At 46.4% G+C, this 27,608-nt stretch overlaps 1 protein-coding gene across 5 annotated transcripts in view; it reads right to left on the bottom strand.

Moving 5' to 3' along the window:
* zranb3 (zinc finger, RAN-binding domain containing 3) overlaps positions 1–27,608 on the bottom strand; it is a 171,643-nt gene that overhangs the window by 111,340 nt on the left and 32,695 nt on the right. Inside the window, exon 1 of one of the 5 annotated variants that reach the window (XM_068035048.1) lies at positions 11,015–11,092. The exons of 3 other annotated variants lie outside the window; for them this stretch is intronic. In XM_068035048.1, the coding sequence (XP_067891149.1) occupies positions 11,015–11,032 (18 nt within the window). In that variant the 5' untranslated portion in view covers positions 11,033–11,092. Of the gene's footprint in view, positions 1–2,281; positions 2,304–11,014; positions 11,093–27,608 lie in introns of those variants that run through there. One more of the 5 variants, XM_068035050.1, reaches the window with a different exon arrangement.

Raw genomic sequence — 27,608 nt, 5'->3', positions numbered from 1 at the left:
ATTGCTCCATCACTGGTGGTCATGCCTTCAGTTGCCTCGGTCCCTATCTCCTTGTTCCAGTCCTACTCAGGCCCCCCTCCCCCAACCCTTTTTCTGGTACATTGATGACTGTATCGGTGCTGTTTCCGGCTCCCACCTGGAACTAGAAAACTTCATCAACTTTGCTTCTAATTTCCACCCTTCTCTCACCTTCACATGGCCCATCTCCGACACTTCACTTCCCTTCCTCGACTTCTCTGTCTCCATCTCTGAGGATAGGCTGACTACTAATATTCATTATAAGCCCACCAACTCCCACAGCTACCTCGACTACACTTCTTCACACCCTGCCTCCTGTAAGGACTCCAATCCATACTCCCAGTTTCTCCGTCTCCGACGCATCTGCTCTGATGATGCCACTTTCCACGACAATGCTTCGGATAGGTCTTCCTTTTACCTCAACTGAGAATTCCCCCCCACTGCGGTTGACAGGGCCCTCAACCATGTCCGGCCCATTTCCCGCACCTCTACCCTTACCCCTTCCTCTCGCTCCTAGAACCGCGACAGGGTTCCCCTCGTCCTCACTTCCCACCCCACCAGCCTCCAGCTCCAAAGGATCATCCTCCGCCACTTCCAGCGTGATGCCACTACCAAATGCATCTTCCCCTCCCTTCCCCTGTCAGCATTCCAAAGAGATCTTTCCCTCCGTGACACCCTCGTCCACTCCTCCACTACCCCCACCACCTCGTCTCTTTCCCAAGGCACCTTCCAATGCAATCGCAGGAGGTAGAATACCTGCCCATTTACCTCCTCTCTCCTCACAATCCAAGGCCCCAAACATTCCTTTCAGGTGAAGCAGCGATTTACTTTTACGTCTTTCAATGTAGTATACTGTATTCGCTGCTCACAATGTGGTCTCCTCTACATTGGGGAGACCAAACGCAGATTGGGTGACTGCTTTGCAGAACACCTCCACTCAGTCCATAAACATGAACCCGAGCTTCTGGTTGCTGGCCATTTCAACACCCCCCCACCCCCAGGCCCTACCCCCGCCATGCTCACATCTCTGTCCTGGGATAGCTGCAGTGTTCCAGCGAACATCAACGCAAGCTCAAAGAACAGCATCTCATTTACCGATTAGGCACGCTACAGCCTTCCGGACTGAACGTCGAGTTCAATAATTTCAGAGCATGACGGACCCCCCTTTTTATTTTTAGTTATTTTTTCTTTGGTTGTTTTAGTTTTGTTTTTTTTAGTTTGTTTAGTTTGTTTCTACTGTGCCTACCCACTGTTTCTGTTTTTTTTAAATGTTTGTGCTTGGAGTGCTTTGTGCTTTACAGTCTATTCACACCCTCTCTGTACTAACGCTTTGTCTTTCAGCACACTATTAACATACCGTTTGCCTTTGTTCCATGACTTTCTGGTCAGTTATTCTCTGTGACTCTCTGTCCTATCAACACCTTCTCTTTTGTTATCTCTTGCCCCACCCCCTACTTTATTTGCTTAAAACTTTTTACATTTCTAATATCTGCCAGTTCTGATGAAAGGTCACTGATCTGAAATGTTAACTCTGCTTCTCTCTCCACAGATGCTGCCAGACCTGCTGAGTATTTCCAGCATTTCTTGCTTTGAATTCCAGAATACCCTCACTATACTCACTGCCACTTCACGTCACTTTCTTCCTTTAAGATTCCTCAAAACCAATCTCTTTGACCAAGCTTTTGCTCATCTGACCGAATATCTCCTTTTGTGGCTCGGTGTCATACATTATTTTATAATGCTCCTATGAAGGGCCTTGGGATGTTTTATTATGTTAAAGGCGCAATATAAATATGAGTAGTTGTTATTGAGAGATAGAAATAACAAAAAAGTGGTCCCAGATTTGACCAATATAGACTTAATTGATTCCATAATAGTCACTTCAATGAGCAAGTTTTAAATTGAAATATTCATTAGACAGAAATAGGATCTCTATTGTCACTGCAGTATCAAGAGAGAAAAAATGACTGAACACAGCAGATCATGGCTAAATTTCATCTCCCCTTAATCAGAAGTCCATGCTTAATGACTATTTTGATTCCTGCTATAGATGTAGGGGAAGGGGGAAAGAGAGATTTGGGCAGCAATATGACTTTTAAAACATTAAAAACTGTATGGCCATTTTATAGCATATATATGGTATGTATAGATGCTTCCCTTGCTCCTTCCTTCATTTACAAATAATGACTTTTCTATATAACCGTATCCAGTGTAATAGTGTGTATTTTGGCAGTATGGAATTGCACAAAAAAATGAAGAGTACTTATCGTGTCGGATCTTCATTCTTCAAATGATGTAATCTCCCATACAATGTAGGACAGGGCAGCCAGGGACTGCAGAGCCAGGCCACACTGCTCTTAACCAGCACTTGAACAGCCACTTGATGCCGGCATAGATAATTGGGCTGAGTGGCCGGTTTCTGTGCTGTAAATTCAACGTAATTTATATAGAATATTGGTTAGATTACACTTGGAGTGTTGTGTGCAGTTCTGGTCTGCATACTACCAAAAGAAACATTGAAGCATGGGAGAAAGTACAGAAAAGATTTACAAGACTGTTGCCAGAATTGAGAGGATGCAACTGTTAGGAAAGATTAAGTAATATTAATTAAGAACGATTAAGCTCTGTTCTCTGGAAAAAAAAAGACCAACAGGAGGAGTGATGGAAGCCTTTAATATTAAGAAGGGGTTTGATAGGGTGAAATTGAAGAAACTGCTTCCACTTGTGGATGAGTTCAGTACAAGGAGGCATAAATATAAGATAGCCATGAACAAATAAGAATTCAAGATGTATTTCTTTACACAGACTGTTGAGAATATGGAACTCACTGCCACACAGAGTGGTTAAAACAGACTGACACCGTTAAGGAGATGCCTGATGTCTACATGAGCGAGAAGGAAATAGAGAAATATGGGGAGGGGGTGCGCAGGTGGAGGCGGCAAGGTGAAAGGCAGTATTTAGACTGGTCGGAGTCCCTTATGCAGCATAAATGCCATTGGGCTGTTTCTTTGCTGTAGATTCTGTATAATTCCACATAGTACTTCTTATTTTGCTCCGCTATTGTTCTGAGCCAAAACTAGCAGTTCAAATTGACTGCTGCTTATTTGCGCTGGTGACTGCATTTCTCAGTGTTAATTCTCAATCAAGAGCATTAAATGAAACAAAATATAATTACAATTTGAATCTTTAGGACTGTGCAAATGCATTGGAGTCTGTAGCATTGTTTGGTTCCTGAGAGCTACCTCCATATAATGCTCTCAGTCCTCTTAATATTATGCGTGGGAACTGATCTCGAAGGCATGCTGAGTTTGCCCCAAGCAGCAGAGTTACAGACCCACACACACATAACGCTGCAATCCTATGAGTTCCTAAAATTATGAGGGGTGGGAGGAGGTGTGATGCATAAAGGCTGGCATAGTCTATTTGGGTACAATGGGCTGTTTCTGACTCTTATGTAATTCTTATAGAGTAACTTGTTCATTCTGAATTCATTTTGGGAAAATGAAAATAAAGTGACAAATTTAAACAGTAATGTGTGAGAGATAGGCCACGTAGCTGCTTTATAGATACCATCAACGGAAAGAGAAGCTGTGGAATGAGAAGAATAGTCCTTAACTGAGCCTTTGGGAAGTTTACTGACTAAACGGCAACTTTGGAGAATATACCCCATTAACCATGCCATTAAATGCGGCTTTGTCACTGAGTTATCATATTATAGATTAGCTGCTGCGATTTCCTAGAGTTAAGTTTAGTCAACGAGATCTACAATCCTCAGAAGATCTGCAACCCTCATGCACTGGTGGGAAAGTGGATAAGAAAAGGATAAAATAATCTCGCAACCCAGGTGACAACTGCCAGACTATTTTCGGGAGACACACTGGGTAATCCTGAAAAAGGTTCTAATCCCATTTCAGACGGCATGAGGTTAATCTGCAACCACAGTCTGCAGCTCATAGACTCTATGAGCTGAAACAGATGCTGTTAACAATACTTTACTTAAGTAATGCTCAGGACATTAGGCTCTACATTAGGATTCCAAATATGAAATGGGGGAGTTTATCTTGTGCATAAGTTGCATAAAGCAAGACATAAAGGGATGAGAACCTGATGCTAATGTTTCATTGACAGACATGATGACAGCTATAAGCACTCAAATAGAACTGGGCTTTGGACACTGCCCAAACACTGCAAGTGTACCAGAAAATAATACTGTTATGTGGTAGGAGGAATTCGACCTAGTCACACACACTGCCACAAATTTTCACCACTTGATGTTAATGTTTTACTGGAACTGAGCAGGAGCTCTAGAGAGAAACAAATGAGAAAGCAAGTAAGCATATAAAAAGACCTAAAAATTACTAATCTTTTCTAAAACTCAGTAGAAACTGCAAGGCCTGGCTCTGGAAGTTGATCAAAAGCCTGGAGAACTTTAAATCTGGCTAATGTAAAGGTGCTGGGCCTTATTACAGTATCAGAGTAAGGGGTCATGGGGGTGGAGGGCAGTTAAAGAATCCTACCATGATAAAAATAAAAATAAATTCACCAGAACACAAGATTGACAAGATCTCAGTTGTAAATAATGGCTGAATGACAATGAAAATAATTCCAACTCACTGGTGGCTGTTGGCAACAGAATCTATCTCATGATCTAAAAGGACTGGTCTCCACAGTGTACAAGTCAGTGCAATAAAGTTATGGTCTCTCCAGATAGGCAGATCACTGGTAAGTTATTTATAAAACATAAAGAGTGTTGCATGTTTGTTTGGTATGCTGTCACCTTAGTTAGTCTAGATTAGAGTGATTCTTTAGTTTGGAGTAATTAGAGCATTAACATTTATTACATTATAACTATGTACATCTTCACACTAGTCTGTGTGACTCCTCCAAAGCCACGCTGCATCTATCTTCAAGTCTCTCTCACATGTGATCTTTTACATCATGATGGTAGGAAGTATTCTTTACACACTCTCAACATTAACCCTTTCAGACCCTGATACTCCATCTACCCCCCCCAAAGTCTTTATCCAAATATACATATATATGATTTTGTTGTCAGATGCAGAAGATTGGTGGTCGTTCGCTGAACTCTTGTTTCTAGACTTGGACGGCCTTCATTGAGGATTCAGGTTTAACATCTAATTCGTCCAAATGTATGATCAATTGATGTCTTCGATGTATAGGAATAAGATTCCTTCTGATTCTTTGTATAGCACCTTCTGAAATCCTTAATAAATAAGATCATTGTTGATTCTCCTCTTTCTGGACAATTACTCCTTCTCTGCTTTGGTTACGTACCCATACCTTTTGCCCTTCTGACAACTTCGGCAAGTTCATGGTATGTTATTTCCTGTTACAACTATGGTCTTGCTTCTTTCAATAAGACTTTTCTCTGTCTTGAACTCTGATAAATGTAAATTTGCAGCCCTTGAAGTAAATTTGAGTAAAATTGGAAGTTGCGCCCTAAATTTTCTTCCTATTAAGAGTTTGGATGTGCTAATCCGCACAACAATGGAGTACTTCTGTAGTTCAGAAGTGCATTCAGAATTCTTGATTTTTCTTTAACCGTGCTTTAATTGTTCTAACTGCTCGCTCAGGTTCTCTATTAGATTGTGAATATCTAGGGGAACTTGTTATATGTACAAATCCACTGTTTTCCACAAAGTGCTTGAAGTAGTTGTTTGCAAATTGTGATTCATTATTAGACACTATCTGATCAGATATACCATGTATTGAGAAAATTTCTTGGAACACTCAAATAACAGTTGTTATGTACATACATTTAACCACAGTCCACTTTGAAAAGTAATTATGATTGGATAGGATTTTCTATCAAAGATGACTAGATCCATCGCCAAACGTTCCCATGGACTGGTTGGGAATTGTGCAAGATAAGAGGTTCCCTCTGATCCTATCTGTGAATTGCACATACCTGATAATTTGAAATCATTTTGTCTCTATCCTTCGATATTCTTGGCCACCACATGGATGCCAGAGCCTGTGCTCTACTTTTAGTTATGCCCATATGATCCTGGTGTATTTTGTCCAAGATCCCTACCTGGAGTGACTCAGGAATCACCAGTCTCTCGTCATATACCAGCAAATCATCCACTCCGGTAAAGTGTCTTCTGTGTTCGAAGAATATTTTCATCTACTTAGCACTGGGACTCTGTTGCGGCCAACCTTGTTTGCAATATTGGTGACAAAGATGCATTCTTCATCTTGCATCTGCGCCTGACGAGTTTGTTGGAGCTTATTTGAACTTGTCGGCTATTGTGATGCAGTGTCCTGAGACTATGTCCAACTTTCAGCAATTAAGTAACATCCTGTTGAATTGGATGGTCGACCGTCACTCTGGACAATGCATCTGCTGTCGTTTGTTGCTTGTCCTGTATGTATACCGTTTTGTACATGAACCTCACTAGCCTCAACTGGAACCTCTGGATCTGCGAAGGCATACTAACAAGTTCCTCTTGTTCAAGTAAGGAAACTAGGGGGTTCGTAGTCTGTCTCTATGACAACCTTTAAGCCAATAATGTAGTCTGAAAACTTCTTGCAAGCCAAGGTGACTGCAAGAGCTTCTTTCTCTATCACCGCGTGTCTCGTCTCGGTGTCGGACAAAGCACGTGGCACATAATAAACAGGTCTTCGACTTCCATCTGGCTGTTCTTGGTAAAGGACTGCCCCTATTCCTGTAGACAAGGCATCAGCTGCAATTGTGGTTGGAAGTGAAAGGTTATAATGCGCTAAGACATCCGGCAAAATCAGTATCTCCTTGATTGTTTGAAATGCTTGTACCTGATATGCATCCTAGCACCATGCTTGAGCTCTCCTAACAGTTGTCATAAAGCCTCAGTAACTTGTGCTAAATTAGGTAGGAATTTTGCCAACTGATTGACTAGGCCAAGAAACCGCTGAAAATGGTGAACGGAAGTCGGAAGTGGAAATTCGCTAATGGCTCTTGTATCTTGCGGGTCTGCCATTACGCCACTACTACTGACAATGTGTCCGAAAAAACGAATGGACGTTGTTGAAAATTCACACTTCTCATTCAGTGCTAGGCCGTCGTCCTGCAGACGACTCAAAACCGCTCTAACCCATAGGTTATCTTCTTCATTGGACACTCCGTCAACTAAGATGGCTCCCATATGGCCATGTAGAATATTGAACATAGTTCTCTGGAATATTTCCGCTGCTGATGTGATACTGAAATGTAGACGGTTAAAACAAAATCTTCCAGAGTCATGAAGTCGTCAATAACCTTGACTTCTTATCCAATGGAACTTGCCAAAAGCCACTATTCGCGTCAAGCTTTGTGAACATGGTACTTTTAGATAACTTTGCCACGCTTTCATCCACTGTGGCCATCGGATGGACTTCGTGTGCCACAGCCTGAAGTTAAGTTTACACAAATACAAAGATCACCATTAGGTTTAGGAACTGGAAGCATTCCCCAATATCACTCTGTAGGTTCACTAACAGGAGAAATGACTCCCACCCTGGTCATGTCTTCTAGTTGATGTTGGACTTGCTTCATTAGTGGGTGTGGAATCTTCCTAGGCATGAAAAGACATACTGGTTTAGTATCTTTTCGCGAAATAACACTATATTTGGTCTTCAGTCTGCCTAGACCAGTATACATTTTTGGGAATTCCTCTTGGAAGTGACTCTTGGATTCTTGTTGCTTAATTTCTTGTACTTTCTTTATAAGATGACGGTCAATACAAGTACTTCTACTCAAGAGAGAGAATTTCTGATTCTTTAGAACATATAATGTTTCTAATATTTGTTTTCCCTTATACTGGAGTTTTGCTTGCAGCATCCCCTTCACTTCGAGTTCGACCCCTCCTGGGCCATGTAACTGGGTTTCTGTTGGTTGCAGAAAATGTGTAGATAACCACAGCTCTTTGTCTGATAAAGATGGTTACATTTGCTCCGGTGTCATGTTTAAATTAGTGATGTCTATTGACACATATGTCTGCAGACCAAATTTCCTGATTAGGATCATTGATCTCACCAAGAAAATGTTTTGGCTGCTCTTCTGAATGAGGTTGTTTAACTTCGTTAACCACTTTATTCTTGAATGCTTTTTCTTTTGAACTTGTGGGAGTAGACATTTTAGTTTCGCACATATTACCAAAATGCCTTACTTTCTTACAGTTTGCAGGATACTGGCTAGTGACAGATTTTTACCGTCTTTCAGGGTTGCTCACCAGACCCTCGAACGTCACTTGGCTCTTCGACTCGAAGCCTGCGCTCGCCAGACCGAATTTCGACTGCTGATTCCCGGCTCTCCATGTCTGGAGCTCTTCCACAGCCTCTTACCGAGTCCTGCAAATTTAATGCTTTTCCAGGTCAGCCCTTTTTGAATAATTGCTTCAAATTCTTCTTCTGGTTGTAGAATGTTAAGAACCCCCATTGTTCTCAATCTCACTGTTGATCAACATATTATATGTTTGTTTGGTATGCTGCCACCTTAGCTAGTCTAGCTTAGAGAAATTCTTTAGTCAAGAGCAATTAGAAAATTAAGATTTATTACATTATAACTATGTACAACTTCACACTAGTCTGTGTGACTGCTCCAAAGCTGTCTTCAAATCTCGCTCACATGTGATCTCTTAGATCATTATAGTAGAAGGTACTCTTTATACACTCTCATTAACCCTTGCAGACCCTTATACTACAGGAAGTACTTTACAAACTGAAAGGATATTTGATGAAGTAGTACTTTCAATATTAAGAGGAAACAAGGGAAATTTTCCCATGCTTCATAATTAAATAAAATTTTTGCGATAATATAGACCTGAGTGAGGAAGGAGAAATACAGTTGAAAATAGCTTGAGTGATTTGATTGGTTCATACTGTGGCTACTGGTTGACAAATGTAGTTAGAAATGATTAAGGCTCTACCAAACTCATGGCCATGAAAAATGCGTCCTGGACCGTGAAATCAGCCATTTTGTGAACTACATGTTTTTTATTCATAGACACCACGCTCACCTTGCTGATTGCTGGGCATGTTGTGAACATGGTGCATTTCAGTGATTGACACAGTGGCGCAGTGGTTAGCACCGCAGCCTCACAGCTCCAGCGACCCGGGTTCTGCCTGTGCGGAGTTTGCAAGTTCTCCCTGTGACCGCATGGGTTCTCGCCGGGTTTTTCGCTGGGTGCTCCGGTTTCCTCCCACAGTCAAAGACTTGCAGGTTGATAGGTAAATTGGCCATTATAACTTGCCCCTAGTATAGGTAGGTGGTAGGGGAATTGAGGGAAGGTGGGGATGTGGTAGGAATATGGGATTAATGTAGGATTAGTAAAAATGGGTGGTTGATGGTCAGCACATACTCGGTCGGCCGAAGGGCCTGTTTCAGTGCTGTATCTCCAAACAAATAAAAAATAAATAAATTAGTAGATGAGGGAGGGCTTCCAGTGCAGTTTTGAGAGAAGCAGTTTCAAGTATTAGCAGACAAGTGAGAATGTCAGAACAACCAATACTACAACACACTAAGTTAAAGAATTTGGAAGCCAAATTCTGCACGCCGATGGTGTAAAGCCATCGCAGCAGAAAGCATCTGACACCACACTTTAAAAAAAAAATTCATTCATGGGATGTGGGCATCGCTGGCCAGGCCAGCATTTATTGTCCATCCCTAATTGCCCTTGAGAAGGTGGTGGTGAGCTGCCTTCTTGAACCACTGCAGTCCATGTGGGGTAGGTACACCCACAGTGCTGTTAGGAAGGGAGTTCCAGGATTTTGATCCAGCGACAGTGAACGAACAGGGATATAGTTCCAAGTCAGGACGGTGTGTGACTTGGAGGGGAACTTGCAGGTGGTGGTGTTCCCATGCATTTGCTGCCTTTGTCCTTCTAGTTGGTAGAGGTCGCGGGCTTGGAAGGTGCTGTCTAAGGAGCCTTGGTGCGTTGCTGCAGTGCATCTTGTAGATGGTACACACTGCTGCTACCGTGCGTCGGTGGTGGAGGGAGTGAATGTTTGTAAATGGTGTGTCAATTAAGTGGGCTGCTTTGTCCTGGATGGTGTCGAGCTTCTTGAGTGTTGTTGGAGCTGCACCCATCCAGGCAAGTGGAGAGTATTCCATCACACTCCTGACTTGTGCCTTGTAGATGGTGGACAGGCTTTGGGGAGTCAGGAGGCGAGTTACTCGCCTCAGGATTCCTAGCCTCTGACCTGCTCGTGTAGCCACCGTATTTATATGGCTACTCCAGTTCAGTTTCTGGTCAATGGTAGCCCCTAGGATGTTGATAGTGGGGGATTCAGCGATGGTAATGCCATTGAATGTCAAGGGGAGATGGATAGATTCTCTCTTGTTGGAGATGGTCATTGCCTGGCACTTGTGTGGCGCAAATGTTACTTGTCACTTATCAGCCCAAGCCTGGATATTGTCCAAGTCTTGCTGCATTTCTACACGGACTGCTTCAGTATCTGACGAGTCACGAATGGTGCTGAACATGGTGCAATCATCAGCGAACATCCCCACTTCTAACGTTATGATTGAAGGAAGATCATTAATGAAGCAGCTGAAGATGGTTGGGCCTAGGACACTACCCTGAGGAACTCCTGCAGTGATGTCCTGGAGCTCAGATGATTGACCTCCAACAACCACGACCATCTTCCTTTGCGCTAGGTATAACTCCAACCAGCGGAGAGTGTTCCCCCTGATTCCCACTGACTTCAGTTTTGCTAAGGCTCCTTGATGCCATACTCGGTCAAATGCTTCCTTCATGTCAAGGGCAGTCACTCTCACCTCACCTCTTGAGTTCAGCTCTTTTGTCCATGTTTGAACCAAGGCTGTAATGAAGTCAGGAGCTGAGTGGCCCTAGCGGAACCCAAACTGAGCGTCACTGAGCATGTTATTGCTAAGCAAGTGCCGCTTGATGGCACGGTTGATGACACCTTCCATCACTATACTGATGACTGAGAGTAGGCTGATGGGGCGGTAATTGGCCGGGTTGGACTTGTCCAGCTTTTTGTGTGCAGGACATACCTGGGCAATTTTCCACATTGCTGGGTAGATGCCAGTGTTGTAGATGTACTGGAACAGCTTGACCAGGGGCGCGGCAAGTTCTGGAGCACAAGTCTTCAGTACTATTGCCGGAATATTGTGAGGGCCCATAGCCTTTGTAGCATCCAGTGCCTTCAGTCGTTTCTTGATATCACGCGGAGTGAATCAAATTGGTTGAAGTCTGGCATCTCTGATGCTGGGGACTTCAGGAGGAGGCTGAGATGCATCATCAATTCTGCACTTCTGGTTGAAGATTGTTGCAAATGCTTCAGCCTTATCTTTCGCTGCTGGAAAACGAACACGCTAAAAAAACAAGCAACAACTTCATCTTGTTTTAAGAAGTCAACAGAGCTCAGCAAATAATCAGTTGATTACAATGGAAGTTGTGGATGCTTTTGCAAGCGCCAACATACCATTGGAAAAACTTGATCACAGAGCGAGACAGAGAGGAGACAGAGAGGGGGGAGGCAGAGGGGGGAGGCAGAGGGGGGAGGCAGAGGGGGGAGGCAGAGGGGGGAGGCAGAGGGGGGAGGCAGAGGGGGGAAGCAGAGGGGGGAAGCAGAGGGGGGAAGCAGAGGGGGGAAGCAGAGGGGGGAAGCAGAGGGGGGAAGCAGAGGGGGGAAACAGAGGGGGGAAACAGAGGGGGGAAACAGAGGGGGGAAACAGAGGGGGGAAACAGAGGGGGGAAACAGAGAGACAGAGGGGGGGAAACAGAGAGACAGAGGGGGGAAACAGAGAGACAGAGGGGGGGGAAACAGAGAGACAGAGGGGGGGGAAAGAGAGAGACAGAGGGGGGGAAACAGAGAGACAGAGGGGGGGAAACAGAGAGACAGAGGGGGGGAAACAGAGAGACAGAGGGGGGGAAACAGAGAGACAGAGGGGGGGAAACAGAGAGACAGAGGGGGGGAAACAGAGAGACAGAGGGGGGGAAACAGAGAGACAGAGGGGGGGAAAGAGAGAGACAGAGGGGGGGAAAGAGAGAGACAGAGGGGGGGAAAGAGAGAGACAGAGGGGGGGAAAGAGAGAGACAGAGGGGGGGAAAGAGAGAGACAGAGGGGGGGAAAGAGAGAGACAGAGGGGGGGAAAGAGAGAGACAGAGGGGGGGAAAGAGAGAGACAGAGGGGGGGGAAAGAGAGAGACAGAGGGGGGAAAGAGAGAGACAGAGGGGGGAAAGAGAGAGACAGAGGGGGGAAAGAGAGAGACAGAGGGGGGAAAGAGAGAGACAGAGGGGGGAAAGAGAGAGACAGAGGGGGGAAAGAGAGAGACAGAGGGGGGGAAACAGAGAGACAGACAGAGGGGGGGAAACAGAGAGACAGAGGGGGGGAAACAGAGAGACAGAGGGGGGGAAACAGAGAGACAGAGGGGGGGAAACAGAGAGACAGAGGGGGGGAAACAGAGAGACAGAGGGGGGGAAAGAGAGAGACAGAGGGGGGGAAAGAGAGAGACAGAGGGGGGGAAAGAGAGAGACAGAGGGGGGGAAAGAGAGAGACAGAGGGGGGGAAAGAGAGAGACAGAGGGGGGGGAAAGAGAGAGACAGAGGGGGGGAAAGAGAGAGACAGAGGGGGGGAAAGAGAGAGACAGAGGGGGGAAAGAGAGAGACAGAGGGGGGAAAGAGAGAGACAGAGGGGGGAAAGAGAGAGACAGAGGGGGGAAAGAGAGAGACAGAGGGGGGAAAGAGAGAGACAGAGGGGGGAAAGAGAGAGACAGAGGGGGGAAAGAGAGAGACAGAGGGGGGAAAGAGAGAGACAGAGGGGGGAAAGAGAGAGACAGAGGGGGGAAAGAGAGAGACAGAGGGGGGAAAGAGAGAGACAGAGGGGGGAAAGAGAGAGACAGAGGGGGGGAAAGAGAGAGACAGAGGGGGGGAAAGAGAGAGACAGAGGGGGGGAAAGAGAGAGACAGAGGGGGGGAAAGAGAGAGACAGAGGGGGGGAAAGAGAGAGACAGAGGGGGGGAAAGAGAGAGACAGAGGGGGGGAAAGAGAGAGACAGAGGGGGGGAAAGAGAGAGACAGAGGGGGGGAAAGAGAGAGACAGAGGGGGGGAAAGAGAGAGACAGAGGGGGGGAAAGAGAGAGACAGAGGGGGGGAAAGAGAGAGACAGAGGGGGGGAAAGAGAGAGACAGAGGGGGGGAAAGAGAGAGACAGAGGGGGGGAAAGAGAGAGACAGAGGGGGGGAAAGAGAGAGACAGAGGGGGGGAAAGAGAGAGACAGAGGGGGGGAAAGAGAGAGACAGAGGGGGGGAAAGAGAGAGACAGAGGGGGGGAAAGAGAGAGACAGAGGGGGGGAAAGAGAGAGACAGAGGGGGGGAAAGAGAGAGACAGAGGGGGGGAAAGAGAGAGACAGAGGGGGGGAAAGAGAGAGACAGAGGGGGGGAAAGAGAGAGACAGAGGGGGGGAAAGAGAGAGACAGAGGGGGGGAAAGAGAGAGACAGAGGGGGGGAAAGAGAGAGACAGAGGGGGGGAAAGAGAGAGACAGAGGGGGGGAAAGAGAGAGACAGAGGGGGGGAAAGAGAGAGACAGAGGGGGGGAAAGAGAGAGACAGAGGGGGGGAAAGAGAGAGACAGAGGGGGGGAAAGAGAGAGACAGAGGGGGGGAAAGAGAGAGACAGAGGGGGGGAAAGAGAGAGACAGAGGGGGGGAAAGAGAGAGACAGAGGGGGGGAAAGAGAGAGACAGAGGGGGGGAAAGAGAGAGACAGAGGGGGGGAAAGAGAGAGACAGAGGGGGGGAAAGAGAGAGACAGAGGGGGGGAAAGAGAGAGACAGAGGGGGGGAAAGAGAGAGACAGAGGGGGGGAAAGAGAGAGACAGAGGGGGGGAAAGAGAGAGACAGAGGGGGGGAAAGAGAGAGACAGAGGGGGGGAAAGAGAGAGACAGAGGGGGGAAAGAGAGAGACAGAGGGGGGAAAGAGAGAGACAGAGGGGGGAAAGAGAGAGACAGAGGGGGGAAAGAGAGAGACAGAGGGGGGAAAGAGAGAGACAGAGGGGGGAAAGAGAGAGACAGAGGGGGGAAAGAGAGAGACAGAGGGGGGAAAGAGAGAGACAGAGGGGGGAAAGAGAGAGACAGAGGGGGGAAAGAGAGAGACAGAGGGGGGAAAGAGAGAGACAGAGGGGGGAAAGAGAGAGACAGAGGGGGGAAAGAGAGAGACAGAGGGGGGAAAGAGAGAGACAGAGGGGGGAAAGAGAGAGACAGAGGGGGGAAAGAGAGAGACAGAGGGGGGAAAGAGAGAGACAGAGGGGGGAAAGAGAGAGACAGAGGGGGGAAAGAGAGAGACAGAGGGGGGAAAGAGAGAGACAGAGGGGGGAAAGAGAGAGACAGAGGGGGGAAAGAGAGAGACAGAGGGGGGAAAGAGAGAGACAGAGGGGGGAAAGAGAGAGACAGAGGGGGGAAAGAGAGAGACAGAGGGGGGAAAGAGAGAGACAGAGGGGGGAAAGAGAGAGACAGAGGGGGGAAAGAGAGAGACAGAGGGGGGAAAGAGAGAGACAGAGGGGGGAAAGAGAGAGACAGAGGGGGGAAAGAGAGAGACAGAGGGGGGAAAGAGAGAGACAGAGGGGGGAAAGAGAGAGACAGAGGGGGGAAAGAGAGAGACAGAGGGGGGAAAGAGAGAGACAGAGGGGGGAAAGAGAGAGACAGAGGGGGGAAAGAGAGAGACAGAGGGGGGAAAGAGAGAGACAGAGGGGGGAAAGAGAGAGACAGAGGGGGGAAAGAGAGAGACAGAGGGGGGAAAGAGAGAGACAGAGGGGGGAAAGAGAGAGACAGAGGGGGGAAAGAGAGAGACAGAGGGGGGAAAGAGAGAGACAGAGGGGGGAAAGAGAGAGACAGAGGGGGGAAAGAGAGAGACAGAGGGGGGAAAGAGAGAGACAGAGGGGGGAAAGAGAGAGACAGAGGGGGGAAAGAGAGAGACAGAGGGGGGAAAGAGAGAGACAGAGGGGGGAAAGAGAGAGACAGAGGGGGGAAAGAGAGAGACAGAGGGGGGAAAGAGAGAGACAGAGGGGGGAAAGAGAGAGACAGAGGGGGGAAAGGGAGAGACAGAGGGGGGAAAGGGAGAGACAGAGGGGGGAAAGGGAGAGACAGAGGGGGGAAAGAGAGAGACAGAGGGGGGAAAGAGAGAGACAGAGGGGGGAAAGAGAGAGACAGAGGGGGGAAAGAGAGAGACAGAGGGGGGAAAGAGAGAGACAGAGGGGGGAAAGAGAGAGACAGAGGGGGGAAAGAGAGAGACAGAGGGGGGAAAGAGAGAGACAGAGGGGGGAAAGAGAGAGACAGAGGGGGGAAAGAGAGAGACAGAGGGGGGAAAGAGAGAGACAGAGGGGGGAAAGAGAGAGACAGAGGGGGGAAAGAGAGAGACAGAGGGGGGAAAGAGAGAGACAGAGGGGGGAAAGAGAGAGACAGAGGGGGGAAAGAGAGAGACAGAGGGGGGAAAGAGAGAGACAGAGGGGGGAAAGAGAGAGACAGAGGGGGGAAAGAGAGAGACAGAGGGGGGAAAGAGAGAGACAGAGGGGGGAAAGAGAGAGACAGAGGGGGGAAAGAGAGAGACAGAGGGGGGAAAGAGAGAGACAGAGGGGGGAAAGAGAGAGACAGAGGGGGGAAAGAGAGAGACAGAGGGGGGAAAGAGAGAGACAGAGGGGGGAAAGAGAGAGACAGAGGGGGGAAAGAGAGAGACAGAGGGGGGAAAGAGAGAGACAGAGGGGGGAAAGAGAGAGACAGAGGGGGGAAAGAGAGAGACAGAGGGGGGAAAGAGAGAGACAGAGGGGGGAAAGAGAGAGACAGAGGGGGGAAAGAGAGAGACAGAGGGGGGAAAGAGAGAGACAGAGGGGGGAAAGAGAGAGACAGAGGGGGGAAAGAGAGAGACAGAGGGGGGAAAGAGAGAGACAGAGGGGGGAAAGAGAGAGACAGAGGGGGGAAAGAGAGAGACAGAGGGGGGAAAGAGAGAGACAGAGGGGGGAAAGAGAGAGACAGAGGGGGGAAAGAGAGAGACAGAGGGGGGAAAGAGAGAGACAGAGGGGGGAAAGAGAGAGACAGAGGGGGGAAAGAGAGAGACAGAGGGGGGAAAGAGAGAGACAGAGGGGGGAAAGAGAGAGACAGAGGGGGGAAAGAGAGAGACAGAGGGGGGAAAGAGAGAGACAGGGGGGGGAAAGAGAGAGACAGGGGGGGAAAGAGAGAGACAGAGGGGGGAAAGAGAGAGACAGAGGGGGGAAAGAGAGAGACAGAGGGGGGAAAGAGAGAGACAGAGGGGGGAAAGAGAGAGACAGAGGGGGGAAAGAGAGAGACAGAGGGGGGAAAGAGAGAGACAGAGGGGGGAAAGAGAGAGACAGAGGGGGGAAAGAGAGAGACAGAGGGGGGAAAGAGAGAGACAGAGGGGGGAAAGAGAGAGACAGAGGGGGGAAAGAGAGAGACAGAGGGGAGAAACAGAGAGACAGAGGGGGGAAACAGAGAGACAGAGGGGGGAAACAGAGAGACAGAGGGGGGAAACAGAGAGACAGAGGGGGGAAACAGAGAGACAGAGGGGGGAAACAGAGAGACAGAGGGGGGAAACAGAGACAGAGGGGGGAAACAGAGAGACAGAGGGGGGGAAACAGAGAGACAGAGGGGGGGAAACAGAGAGACAGAGGGGGGGAAACAGAGAGACAGAGGGGGGGAAACAGAGAGACAGAGGGGGGAAACAGAGAGACAGACAGGGAACAGAGAGAGACAGGGAGAGTACAATATCATGCAGCTTACCTGATATAAAGCCCGACTTGGGCATAAAATTAAAACCTGAGCCGGGCCCAACCTGACAACAGCCGACCTGAACCCGACCCGGGCCTGACTCCTTCAATTTTCTTTAAATGCCCGATCCAACAATAAACACATGTAGTCGGGTTTGGTCGAGTTCAGGTCAGGTAGCCAGGCTTTAACCTAATATACTACTCAAACTTTGTCTCAGAAGAACTCACACTGACACCGAAAACACAGGTTTTAACAATTGTAACTCTTCTAAACGATGTTCAGCTCAATGAGGAGATTCAGTTTGATGCCAAGAATGCTACATGACTGACAGATTTAATCACTTGGTTTGAATCTCGACATATCACCGTCCACAAATCTTACAATAAAGTAATGGATGTACTGTTCTGGGCTGAAGCACAGTCAAACCAACAGTCTAATGATGCTGCATTAAAAGCCTGTGCTCAACAGGTGTTTTCTTCAATGGCAAAGAAGCTCAAACAATATTACTGCTACGGGGAAGAGTCAAGTGGTGAAGAAAAAGTGGCTCAGAGGTTTCAATAACCTTCTGCAGTGTTCCTGAAAGTTGTGTGTACCTCTTATCCTTGTTGAAAGTGGATTTAAACTCATTTGATGCGCTTCCTGGCTTTGACAAGACCTCTAGGCTTGAGATTCCTGCTTATAAAGAACAAATAACAGTACAGCACAGGAACAGGCCATTCGGCCTTCCAAGCCTGCGCCAATCTTGATGCCTGCTTAAACTAACACCTTCTGCACTTCCGGGGCCCATATCCCTCTATTCCCTTCCTATTCATATATTTGTCAAGACGTCTCTTAAAACGTCGCTATCGTATCTGCTTCCACCACCTCCCCTGGCAGCAAGTTCCAGGCACTCACCACCCTCTGTGTAAAAAACTTGCCTCGCACATCCCCTCTAAACTTTGCCCCTCTCACCTTAAACCTATGTCCCCTAGTAACTGACTCTTCCACCCTGGGAAAAAGCTTCTGACTATCCACTCTGTCCATGCCGCTCATAACTTTGTAAACCTCTATCATGTCGCCCCTCCACCTCCTATGTTCCAGTGAAAACAATCAGAGTTTATCCAACCTCTCCTCATAGCTAATGCCTTCCAGACCAGGCAACATCCTGGTAAACCTCCTTTGTACCCTCTCCAAATCCTCCACATCCTTCTGGTAGTGTGGCAACCAGAATTGCACGCAATATTCTAAGTGTGGCCTAACTAAGGTTCTGTACAGCTGCAACATTACTTGCCAATTTTTATACTCTATGCCTCGACCGATGAAGGCAAGCATGCCGTATGCCTTCTTGACTACCTTATCCACCTGCGTTGCCACTTTCAGTGACCTGTGGACCTGTACGCCCAGATCTCTCTGCCTGTCAATACTCCCAAGGGTTCTGCCATGTACTGTATACCTCCCACCTGCATTAGACCTTCCAAAATGCATTACCTCACATTTGTCCGGATTAAACTCCATCTGCCATTTCTCCGCCCAAGACTCCAACCGATCTATATCCTGCTGTATCCTCCAACAATCCTCATCATTATCTGCAACTCCACCAACCTTTGTGTCGTCCGCAAACTTACTAATCAGACCAGCTACATTTTCCTCCAAATCATTTATATATACTACAAACAGCAAAGGTCCCAGCACTGATCCCTGCGGAACACCACTAGTCACATCCCTCCATTCAGAAAAACACCCATCCACTGCTACCCTCTGTCTTCTATAACCGAGCCAGTTCTGTATCCATCTTGCCAGCTCACCTCTGATCCCGTGTGACTTCACCTTTTGTACCAGTCTGCCATGTGGGACCTTGTCAAAGGCTTTACTAAAGTCCATACAGATAACATCCACTGCCCTTCCTTCATCAATCATCTTCGTCACTTCCTCAAAAAACTCAATCAAATTAGTAAGACACGACCTCCCCTTCACAAAACCATGCTGTCTCTCGCTAATAAGTTCGTTTGTTTCCAAATGGGAGTAAATCCTGTCCCGAAGAATCCTCCCTAATAATTTCCCTACCACTGACGTAAGGCTCACCGGCCTATAATTTCCTGGATTATCCTTGCCACCCATAAACGCATTGCAAAAGCAGCAGATTGTACTTTGCCTGTGCTGCAGTTTTAGAATGCTGTGGAATGCAGAAACCCCCACCTTGCAAGGCTAGCATGGTGCTGACTGACAATTTCAACAAACTCCGTGAACACTGAGAGAGCTCTGACTAAACACGGACAGGTGTTCACAGGGCAGAGGCAGGGAATGAAGAAAAAGACAGTTGCAGGTTATTCCATGTTCGTATTGAACCACTGACTTCAGTGAGTAAAGAATATGACCTGTTTATAGTCTGCTTTTTATAATAGGCTCTGAGCATACAATAAACGTCATTTGAAACCAGAAACCTCCATTGTCTTTTTTCTTGTTTTAAACAGATAATTTTCATGATTTTTTACAACACAATGAAATTTATGATTTAAATATGTGAAATTCACAATTCTCAAAATGCAGTGACCGTGAATTTGGTAGGGCTGTAGGTATGATTTTAAAGAGTGGATTTATGATGTTGATTGGTAGCTTTCCCTGCATAGCTAATAGATGGAGCGTGGCTTGCCAATCGAGATTAATAACTTAATTGACTATGGTATTCCAAGGTCCCGTTTATACTCCAAGATATGCCCCATTAACACTTATGACAAAAAATCAGTCCTCCAGTCAAAGCTCCTGGAAATCAGCTTTTAGTTGCGGGAAATGCATTTGTACTCTGTGCTGACTCAATGTAGCTTGCCAGCAAATGGACCATCAAACCTTTGGAGAGAGGAGAAGCAAAAGTGCAGAATTGGTGGCCATGTTTATGCACTTAAACAATCAGGGAGGAGAAAGAAAAAAAGAAAGTGGGCTGTAAAGCCCAGGAAAGGAAGAACCTGGTTGAGCCATTCATATGGCAAACTACAGCCAAGGCATCTGGTTGATAACCAGGCCTCTCATGGAAGAGGATAAGAATGGAAACAGGACATTAAAACGAGAACCAAAAACAAGAAATACTGGAAATACTCAGCAGGTCTGGCAGCATCTGTGGAGAGAGAAGCAGGGTCAGTGACCCTTCGTCAGAACTGTCCTGAAACGTTAACTCTGCTTCTCTCTCCACAGATGCTGCCAGACCTGCTGAGGATTTCCAGCATTTCTTGTTTTTATTTCAGATTTCCAGCATCCGCAGTATTTTTCTTTTATTAAACAGAGAACAGCTTGGGTAAATTTAGTTCTAACATGAAATATGATTTTTTTATGTTTTATAATATCCAAAACAATGTTTAAAAAGACTTGCACTCATATAGCACTTTTCACAACCACTGGACATCTCAAAGCACTTTGTAGCTAATGAAGTACTTTTGAAGTGTATTCACTACTGTAGGAAACACGGCAGCCAACTTGCATACAGCAAACTCACACGAACAGCAATGGAATAATAACCAGATAATCTGTTTTTGTGAAGTTGATTGAGGGATAAACATTGGTCGGGAAACTGGGGATAACTTGCCTGCTCTTCTTCAAAATAGTGCCATGGATCTTTTCCATCCACCTGGGCATGCAGATGGCGCCTCAGTTTAATGTCTCCTTCGAATGGCGGAACCTCTGACAGTGCAGCACTCCCTCAGTGCTGCACTGGAGTGACAGCCTTGATTTGTGTGTTCAAGTCCTGGAATGGGACTTGAAGCTAGAACCTTGGGACTCAAATGCGAGAGTGCTATCAACTGAGCCAGGGCTGACATAATGAGGAATTTAAATTACTGATAAAAAATGAAAGCCAAAAGGATTTGGATTTTTTTGGAGCAATTTCATTGATTCACTTGGTTAGCTTACTTTCTAACAAGTTTTATATAGGACTGAATTCAAATAAATAAACTTGCACATTGGCAGGAAGACATTTTCTGTAGGAGGTGTAAATTTTGTGTTCGCTAATTATGTACAAAGAGCATTGGATAAATTTATAAAAGTAATTGATTTCTGTCGTACAGGAAATGTGAAAAAATATTACACTATTGTTATTACCATATTCTAGTGCATTTGCCATGGTGGTGTTCACAGTGAGTTGCTGGATAATGTCAAGAAAACTTGCTATGCCAAAGGGAGATGTTTTAATTCATCAACTGGAAACCTACACAACTTTTAATGAAACAGAAAGAGCTGAAATTCTGCAGTTAACCTTTTAAAAAAAGGTGGCAGCCAAGATGGCCACAGCAATTTGCATTTGAACACCTTACACATTCCAAGGCCTCAAGAGGAGACACATGTCTGATGAGCCTGTAGCCTAAACAATGGCCTGCTCTATTGAGTGAACAACAGGAGATTGCATTAATTAGCAGGACATTCAAAGCCATGTGCGCACATTAACCTTGAAAGGGCCAACACTTCCAGGTGTAAATGCTAACATCTTTAGGCCTGAGGGACTGAAATTCCTAAATTGAAACTCATTAGAAGGTTCCAGGCAATACACTGAGGCAGTCATGTGTCTGCCTGTCCATCTGTGAAAGCTGGGAGTTTTCCCTTGGACACAGCAGACAAGCCAGTGACTGATTCTAGGCAGAAGCCAGAAGATCTCTCTCTCTCTCCCTAGAAGGCCTGGTGGGGGTGTGCAAAGCCTAGCTGCTGGTTGCTGGATCCAAGACAAAGACACCAGGGAAAGAAAGCCCCCTACAATTCTGCCTACAAGAAAAGCTTGACCCAAGTGGGCCTGCCATAAACTGCACATTTACCAGCCAAGGTCTTCAAAAACACAACTTCAGTATTGCTGAAAACAGAGACATATTGTCGAAGATTTTCATCTTGCACTCATCAGGACATTTCGCAAGAATGCCAATGCAAGGGAAAACAACAAATTTATACCGTATGGGAAGAGAGCGCTGATTGGTTGGCAAGTGGACCCTGATTGGTAGGGGCGTTGCCATGGAGAATGCACCAGTTTATGGTGACTGACAGCTTGAAAAGCCTAGTTTGAAATTTAAACCAAGCAGCTTGACTCTGATTGGTCAAGGCATTGCCCTGAGGAATGAACCAGCGAATAGCTGTCACTTACTTTGTTTAGCTGAAACTGGTGCAATGTGTCCACACGTTATATCTGTCTGCAAAGAACAAGCCCTGTGTACTAATATATGTAGCTTCCAGTAGGTGCAAATGCGCCACGCTGCAAGCCCGACTGACAATCTTAAATTGGTTGTCAGCGTAATTCTTAGCACACTGAGGATTATTTAGCAAATGTTGTCCAATTGCAGAATCACATCTAATGTTGGACACTATGTTTTGAGTTTTGCAAGCATGGGCTGGTTGGGTACAGTCTGTACCTTGCCCAAAGCGAACAACGGAAGGGGCATGCTGTTTGATATGTCTTTGGGATGTATGGCCTATATATCTAGCATCACACTGGCATTGAAATTCATATATTACATTATTCATTTGTCTGATAGGCAGAACATCTTTTTGGCTTGACGGCAGCATCCTGTTAGTGGCAAACACTGCACGTTGCTAATGCATAGTAGCAACATGAAATAGCTAGCTTCACCTGTTGCTCAAATTTTTGGGATGGTAATCTGAGGTAGACTGAGCACTTTTCAGGGCCAAAAATGACAGCCTTAGACCTGTTCATAAGTTTGCGCCTTTAGCAGCGAGAAATGATCTTATCAGGGTAGTCATTGTCACACAGGATGCCTTTGATTCGCCCTATTTCAGCATCGAGCTTGCATGGCGAGCAAATGGCTTGGGCCCTATTTACGAGGTTGCTGATAAGGCCAATCTTATAGCGCATGAAACTGTAAGAATCCCAATGTGTGTATTGACCAGTGAAGGTAGGCTTATAGTCGACCGTGGGAGAGAACCCCCTAGCATATTTCTCAACTGGTATGTCAAGGAAAGGGAGCTCATTTGATTGCTCCATTTCAAAGGTGAATTTGAGCACACGATGGAGCCCATTAAGACGTGCAAGGAAGTTATTACATGCAGCTGCGGATTCAAATATAGTAAACGTATCATCTACCTATCGGAAATATGCACGAGGTAGGAGGTTTGGCAAAGCAATTAACGTTGCCACAAAACACGTAACAAATCTCTCTGACCATGTACTCTCAGAAAGCGAGGAGCTTGTTCTTGAGCATGGTTTCAATTTTGGTGTGCTTTCATCCCAAATCAAACAGGAAGAGGTATTTGCTGAGTTCAAACTCCTCTATTCTCAAATTTCCCACTGAAGACACTGAATCCTTCAAAGCGCGCCTAGCTGATCTAGCGCATGCATATTGCAGGATTCCAAACTACGTATCTGATTTCCACATGCAACGTGAATGTCTGACAGCATTGCCAGGCCTTAAGACCAACCTGGACATACACATCATTAAACCTGACAAAGGGACGGGAATAGTTATCCTTAATAAGCATGAACTTAGCAACAAAATGCACGCCATTCTTAATGACAGGTCCAAATTCGCATCCATTGGACCTGCCGCTCAACATGACTTGCTTGAAAGTAAGCTTAAAAAAATGCTTGCTGGACTCCTGTCAGAGCAATGAGCTGCCAAGTGATTCCTCACGGCTCGCTGTGTCCGCGTTATGTATGGGCTACCCAAGCCACACAAAAGTGATGCCCCTTCATGCCCTATCTTATCTATGACCAGTTCTGCACAACATCAATTGGCCAAATGGTTGCACAAATTATTACAACCAGTTTTGAGCAAGTTCTCCACATACACAGTGAAGGATTCCTTCACATTTGCGGAGACCATACAGGACGTGCATATCGATAGCAATACCGTGTCTATGTGCTCATTTGACATTGTTAGCCTATTAACCAATGTACCACTTAAGGAAGCCATAGATATTTGTGCTCCAGCACTATATCATGGCGATCTAGCTCCGCCACCATGGCGTGAATCAGTATTCACTGAACTTATGAACTCATCAACTAGCACAGTTGACTTCAGTTTTAACAACACCAGGTATGCCCAAATAGATGGCATTGCCATGGGAATCCTCTCTAGGCCCAGCTCTCGCAAACATCTTTCTCGGGTTCTACGAGAAATATTTCTGCGAGGGAATGACACCAAACCTCCCAACTCTTGCATATTTCCAATAGGTAGATGATACGTTTGCTGTATTTGAATCCACAGCTGCATGTAATAATTTCCTTACACGTCTTAGTTGGGCGGCACAGTGGCGCAGTGGTTAGCACTGCAGCCTCACAGCTGCAGGGACCCGGGTTCGATTCTGGGTACTGCCTGTGTGGAGTTTGCAAGTTCTCCCTGTGTCTGCGTGGGTTTCCTCCGGGTGCTCCGGTTTCCTCCCACATGCCAAAGACTTGCAGGTTGATAGGTTAATTGGCCATCATAAATTGCCCCTAGGATAGGTAGGTGGTAGGGAAATATATAGGGACAGGTGGGGAAGTGATAGGAATACGGGATTAGTGTAGGATTAGTATAAATGGGTGGTTGATGGTCGGCACAGACTCGGTGGGCCGAAGGGCCTGTTAAAGTGCTGTATCTCTAAACTAAACTAAACTAAACTTAATGGGCTCCATCGTGTGCTCAAATTCACCTTTGAAATGGAGCAATCAAATGAGCTCCCTTTCCTTGACATACTAGTTGAGAAATCTGCTAGGGGGTTCTCTACCACGGTCGACTATGAGCCGACCTTCACTGGTCAATACACACATTGGGATTCTTACAGTTCCACGTGCTATAAGATTTGACTTATCAGCAACCTCGTAAATAGGGCCAGAGCCATTTGCTCACCATGTAAGCTCGATGCTGAAATAGGGCGAATCAAAGGCATCCTGCGTTACAATGGCCACCCTGATCAGATCATTTTTCATTGTATAACGCACAAACCTATGAACAGGCCTAAGGCTATCATTTTCGGCCCTGAAAAGTGCTCAGTCTGCCTTAGTTTATCATCCCAAAAATTTGAGTAACAGGTGAAGCTAGCTGTTTCACGCTGCTACTATGCAGTAGCAATGTGTGGTGTTCGCTGTTAACAGGTTGCTGCTCTCAAGCCAAAAAGACGTTCTGCCTATCAGACAAATGAGTAATGTGATATATGAATTTCAATGCCAGTGCGATGCAAGGTATACAGGCCATATGTCCCAAGGACTGGTGGATCGTATCAAACAACATGCCCCTTCCGCTGCTTGCAAAGGGCAAGGTACAGACCGAACCCTACCAGCCCGTGCTTTCAAAACTCAAAACACAGTGTTCAACATTAGGTGTGATTCTGCGATTGGACAACGTTTGCTAAATAATCCTCAGCGTGCTGAGAATTACGCTGACAACCAATTTCAGATTGTCAGTCGGGCTTGCAGTGTGGCACATTTGCGCCTACTGGACGCTACATATATTAGTACATAGGGGCCTGTTCTTTGCAGACAGAAAAAACATGTACACACATTGCACTAGTTTCAGCTGAACAAAATAAGTGACAGCTATTCGCTGGTTCATTCCTCAAGGCAATGCCTTGACCAATCAAAGTCAAGCTACCTGGTTTAAATTTCAAACAATACATGGCATTTAACTGTCAGTCACCATAAACTGGTGCATTCTTCATGGCAACGCCCCTGCTAATCAGAGTCCACTTGCCAACCAATCAGCACTCTCTTCTCATATGGTATAAATTTGTTGCTTTACCTTACATTGGTATTCTTGCGAATTGTCCTGATGAGTGCAAAATGAAAAGCCTCGACAAAATGCCTGTTTTAGCAATACTCAACTTCCGTACTACCAAATGACTATTAGAACACTACTTCAGCAGCAACAGATTCATCCAACCCCACAGACTGTGTATTAATTTTTATTTGTTCCAGAGTCTATTCCAACCTCAAATCTACCCCTCATCACTCTGTAATCTATTTGTGTGCGTGTTTCTCATGTGAGTGCATGCATGCATGTGCTGTGTAATTTTATTACTTTTTTTAAGATTGCATTTCGATTGTTAAGTATAATAAACTCACCTCTTTCTTGTTTAAACTCAAGAAAACCTGTCTGTTTGGTTCTTTTACGATCACAACAAAGTTAAAAGGTAAAATACTTACTGAAGTGGTGAGCACATCCACTATTGAAAAAAGGAATAAATCCTGTTGCAGTCAAATAAGAGGAAGGACAAGAGGGGAGCCTTGCGACCCCTCCTCACCTGATTGTAATAATCTTCTTCTTCTTTGGCCTCCTTGTCTCGGGAGACAATGGGTTGGCGCCTGCAGGTGGTCAGTGGCTTGTGGAGCAGCACCTGGAGTGGCTATAAAGGCCAATACTAGAGTGACAGACTCTTCCACAGGTGCTGCAGATAAAATTGGTTGTCAGTGCTGTTTCGCAGTTGGCTCTCCCCTTGCGCTTCTGTCTTTTTTCCTGCCAACTGCCAAGTCTCTTCGACTCGCCACACTTTAGCTCCACCTTTATGGCTGCCCGCCAGCTCTGGCGATCGCTGGCAACTGACTCCCATGACTTGTGGTCAATGTCACAGGACTTTGTGTCACGTTTGCAGACGTCATTAAAGCGGAGACATAGACGGCCGGTGGGTCTGATACCAGTGGCGAGCTCGCTATACAATGCGTCCTTGGGGATCCTGCCATCTTCCATGCGACTCATATGGTCAAGCCATCTCAAGCGGCGCTGACTCAGTAGTGTGTATAAGCTGGGGATGTTGGCCTCACGAGGACTTCTGTGTTGGAGATACGGCCCTGCCACCTGATGCCAAGGATTCTCCGGAGGCAGCGAAGATGGAATGAATTGAGACGTCGCTCTTGGCTGACATACGTTGTCCAGGCCTCGCTGCTGTAGAGCAAGGTACTGAGGACACAGGCTTGATACACTCGGACTTTTGTGTTTCGTGTCAGTGCGCTATTTTCCCACACTTTCTTGGCCAGTCTGGACATAGCAGTGGAAGCCTTTCCCATGCGCTTGTTTAATTCTGCATCGAGAGACAGGTTACTGGTGACAGTTGAGCCTGGGTAGGTTAACTCTTGAACCACTTCCAGAGCGTGGTCGCCGATATTGATGAATGGAGCATTACTGACGTCCTGTCCCATGATGTTCGTTTTCTTGAGACTGATGGTTAGTCCAAATTTGTTGCAGGCAGCCGCAAACCTGCCGATGAGACTCTGCAGACACTCTTCTGTGTGAGATGTTAATGCAGCATCGTCAGCAAAGAGGAGTTCCCTGATGAGGACTTTCCGTACTTTGGTCTTCGCTCTTAGACGGGCAAGGTTGAACAACCTGCCCCCTGATCTTGTGTGGAGGAAAATTCCTTCTTCTGAAGACTTGAATGCATGTGAGAGCAGCCGGGAGAAGAAAATCCCAAACAGTGTAGGTGCGAGAACACAGCCCTGTTTCACGCCACTCAGGATAGGAAAGGGGTCTGATGAGGCACCGCTATGCTGAATTGTGCCTTGCATATTGTCATGGAATGAGATGATGATACATAGTAGCTTTGGTGGACATCCGATCTTTTCTAGTAGTCTGAAGAGACCACGTCTGCTGACGAGGTCAAAGGCTTTGGTGAGATCAATGAAAGCAATGTAGAGGGGCATCTGTTGTTCGTGGCATTTCTCCTGTAGCTGACGAAGGGAGAACAGCATGTCAATGGTTGATCTCTCTGTTCAAAAGCCACACTGTGCCTCAGGGTAGACACGCTCGGCCAGCTTCTGGAGCCTGTTTAAAGCGACTCGAGCGAAGACTTTCCCCACTATGCTGAGCAGGGAGATTCCACGGTAGTTGTTGCAGTCACCGTGGTCACCTTTGTTTTTATAGAGGGTGATGATATTGGCATCGCGGATGTCCTGTGGTACTGCTCCCTCATCCCAGCACAGGCAAAGCAGTTCGTAGAGTGCTGAGAGTATT

The sequence above is a fragment of the Heterodontus francisci genome, chromosome 7, assembly GCF_036365525.1.
Source record: "Heterodontus francisci isolate sHetFra1 chromosome 7, sHetFra1.hap1, whole genome shotgun sequence".
NCBI lineage: Eukaryota > Metazoa > Chordata > Chondrichthyes > Heterodontiformes > Heterodontidae > Heterodontus > Heterodontus francisci.
This window is presented reverse-complemented; position numbering and strand designations above follow the sequence as displayed.